This window comes from Helianthus annuus, chromosome 1 (assembly GCF_002127325.2).
Source record: "Helianthus annuus cultivar XRQ/B chromosome 1, HanXRQr2.0-SUNRISE, whole genome shotgun sequence".
Taxonomy (NCBI): Eukaryota; Viridiplantae; Streptophyta; class Magnoliopsida; order Asterales; family Asteraceae; genus Helianthus; species Helianthus annuus.
The window spans coordinates 112,786,856-112,789,881 of record NC_035433.2 but is presented as its reverse complement, the minus strand read 5'-3'; the positions used below and the strand labels follow the sequence as shown (position 1 = coordinate 112,789,881).

The following is a 3,026-nucleotide window of genomic DNA, read 5'->3' as shown; positions in this document are numbered from 1 at the left end:
TAATAAACCCTAAAAAACTGTCTTCGATTTCGGTCAAAATTCCATAATCTTGTAATCTTCAGTCCATAATCTTCGATACACAGTTTTGAATGATCTCGTATTCCAATAAGAGACAACCAATACGGCAGTGCAGCGGCTGCTGGTAGCGGCGCGGCGGCGGATCGTAATCCTTCAGGCGGCATGGCGAAGACCGTAGTCTAATGAGCGGCGGCGGCACGGCGGCATGGGGTGGCTTGACAGAGATGCGAAATCAACAGGATGAGCGGTAGCATCATCTGTGTGGTAAGAGACCGTAAGACCGGTGAATCTAGAACCGAAGACGAAGCTTTGTTTGAACACAAAACTGAAAAAAAAATGGAAACGGAAAACAAACAAAGACCAGACAGGGCGGCAGTGGCGGCACGTCACCCTGTCTAGGGTTTTTCTCAAGTGGTGACGGCGGCTAGGGTTTGTATATTTGTGTGTGGCGCGGCGGAAACGGTATAGAGTTTAGGCTGGCTCTGATACCATGTAAGATTATTAAAGACTGAATGATTATTATTGAATGAGTAGGTTACAATATATAGGGATTGCGAGTAACCCTAGAAACCTAACCGAGCCCGTGGGCCCATAGTCTAATACTGGGTACCGGTACCAAATTTACCGAACCGAAAGATCTTAAGTACCAATTCGGTACTGACTTTTGGCGTTCCTGGTACTGGTTCACTACCGTTTTTTACCTTCATATACCTGTACCGTAACCGGTATTTTCGGTATCAGTACCGATTCTGTATCGGTTGGCACCAAGCTCATCGCTAACCCTGAAACTAAAAAAGAAAAAAATTAAAAGTTGAAGAAAATCGACAAAAAAAGTTGTACGGTACCGTTGTTCGTACGGTAACCGTGATCAGGGATGAACAAATGGTACCGGGTAGCCGCACTGAATTTCCCGAACCAAAAGATTTCTAATATCAATTCGGCACCAAATTTTGGCGTTTTCTGTATTAGTGCCGGTTTTTACCTTCATGTACTGATACCGGTTGACACCAAGCTTATCCCAACCCCTGATATTAAAAAAATGATTAAAGTTAAAAAATAAAGAAAATAACTATTATTATAATTATAATATTAAAATAATAAAAGTATTAAAAAAGCTATATATTATTATAATATTAAAATCCCTATTCATTTCAATTACTTTATTAAGGGTTATTGGATTTTATCACCCCCAACTATCGGCCTTTGGCCGTTGCCACCCTCAACTAACACTTTGACACCTGGCACCCTCAACTTGACTTTTAGTTTGTGCTAGCACCACTTAGTTAAATCTTTACTAACTGAGTTTGTTTCGGATCCTACGTGGCACAGACTTGATTACGTGGACAGGATTATGTGGCGAATACGTGGCACTATATATATATATATATATATATATATGGGGGAGGTTCATTTGAGAAGAAAATTAAATTGAGAAGAAAAAAAATAAAGGGTACAATTGTAAAACATTAAATAGTTTTTCTCTCATCTCATTTATTATTATTTTTGACTAATTAATTAGTCATAAAGAGTATCATCCTACACACTAAAATTTTTGCCTAGACACATCAAAATTTATCCTACACGTTTTTGAAATTTATCCTACACATACTGAAATTTATCCTACACAACTCGTAATTCATCCTACACACCTCATAATTTATCCTACACTTTAAAGTAATTTTTTCTTCTTTGAAAATATATATATATATATATATATATATATATATATATATATATATATTTTAAATAAGTTACAAATTTAATTTAGTGAGCTATTAAAAAGGAAGACTAAGAATTAATGATCTATCTAATTTTACCAATATACCCTTACACCCATATTAAATACAAAAATTAAATGAAGTAAAATGAAGCATTATTATTGGTTGAAGTTTGTTCTTTTTTATTCTTACAAAAAAATTCTTCTCATTTAAACCCTCCACTATATATATATATATATATATATATATATATATATATTATAAAGTTGCATTTACCCTCAGTTATAATTATATACGCACAAATTCCACAAACCCTAATTCGTAAACAACATACCTGCTTCAGCAGAATCAGTCACCAAATAACTCGATTCCTTGTTGGCACATCTTGAGATCATCATCCAACCGACTGAAATCCCCCAACAAAAACCCATTCCCATCAATCATCACCGAATTCAAACCATTCGAAACCCTAATTTGCGACTCAAATTCACTCTTCTTCTTAAAATAAGCAGCGAGTGCCACTTCACTGGTGTAAAATTTGCCCAAAAAGACGCGCGAATTGGAAGCAGGATCTTGGATTCTTGCAATCCATCTGCCGGTCTTCCTCCAAACACATTTGTAGTGCTTAGTTGTAGATCTTGTTTGGTTTGTTGATAGAATTGTTTCCGTTTCTTCTGCGTCGTTCGTATTGTCGTTGTAGCCGTATACGATTGTGTGTTGTTCATCCATTGATTTGTGGTCTTCTTCTTGCTCATTGTTGTTGTTTGAATATGAATCTTCTCAATAGTGTTGTTTACGAATTAGGGTGAATTTGAATACATTTGGTGAATGATTTTGCTGAAGCAGGTAAATTAGAATTACAGGTGTTTGTTTGTTAGAGAGATTTGGATTATTAGAATTAGAATTTAATGAATTTGAGATTGAACATATCCCACAAAGTGACAGAGACGAGTTAAAATACTTTTTTTTGCTTTTTATATATGCACATAGTGCCACGTAATCAAGATTCGTCATGTCATCTTGTCCACGTAGTCAAGTCTATGCCACGTAGGATCAGAAACAAACTCAGATAGTAAAGATTTAACTGAGCGGTGCCACCACAAACTAAAAGTCAAGTTGGGGGTGTCGGGTATCAAAGTGTTAGTTGGAGGTGGCAACCCCTAAAGACCGATAGTTGGAGGTGATAAAATCCAATAACCCCTTTATTAATATATAGTATAGTAATAGTAATGTTATAATTTATAGCTTAATTTTTACTTGAATGTCATAATCATTACTACCAATAATAGT

General features: G+C 35.8%; 1 protein-coding gene across 1 annotated transcript; it reads right to left on the bottom strand.

The window, feature by feature from the left end:
- Positions 1-2,084: 2,084 nt before the first annotated feature.
- On the bottom strand, positions 2,085-2,465 carry LOC110928928 (ethylene-responsive transcription factor RAP2-9-like). Its single transcript, XM_022171980.1, has one exon. The coding sequence runs from the start codon at positions 2,463-2,465 to the stop codon at positions 2,085-2,087; it is 381 nt and encodes a 126-aa protein (XP_022027672.1).
- Between the last annotated feature and the right edge of the window lie 561 nt (positions 2,466-3,026).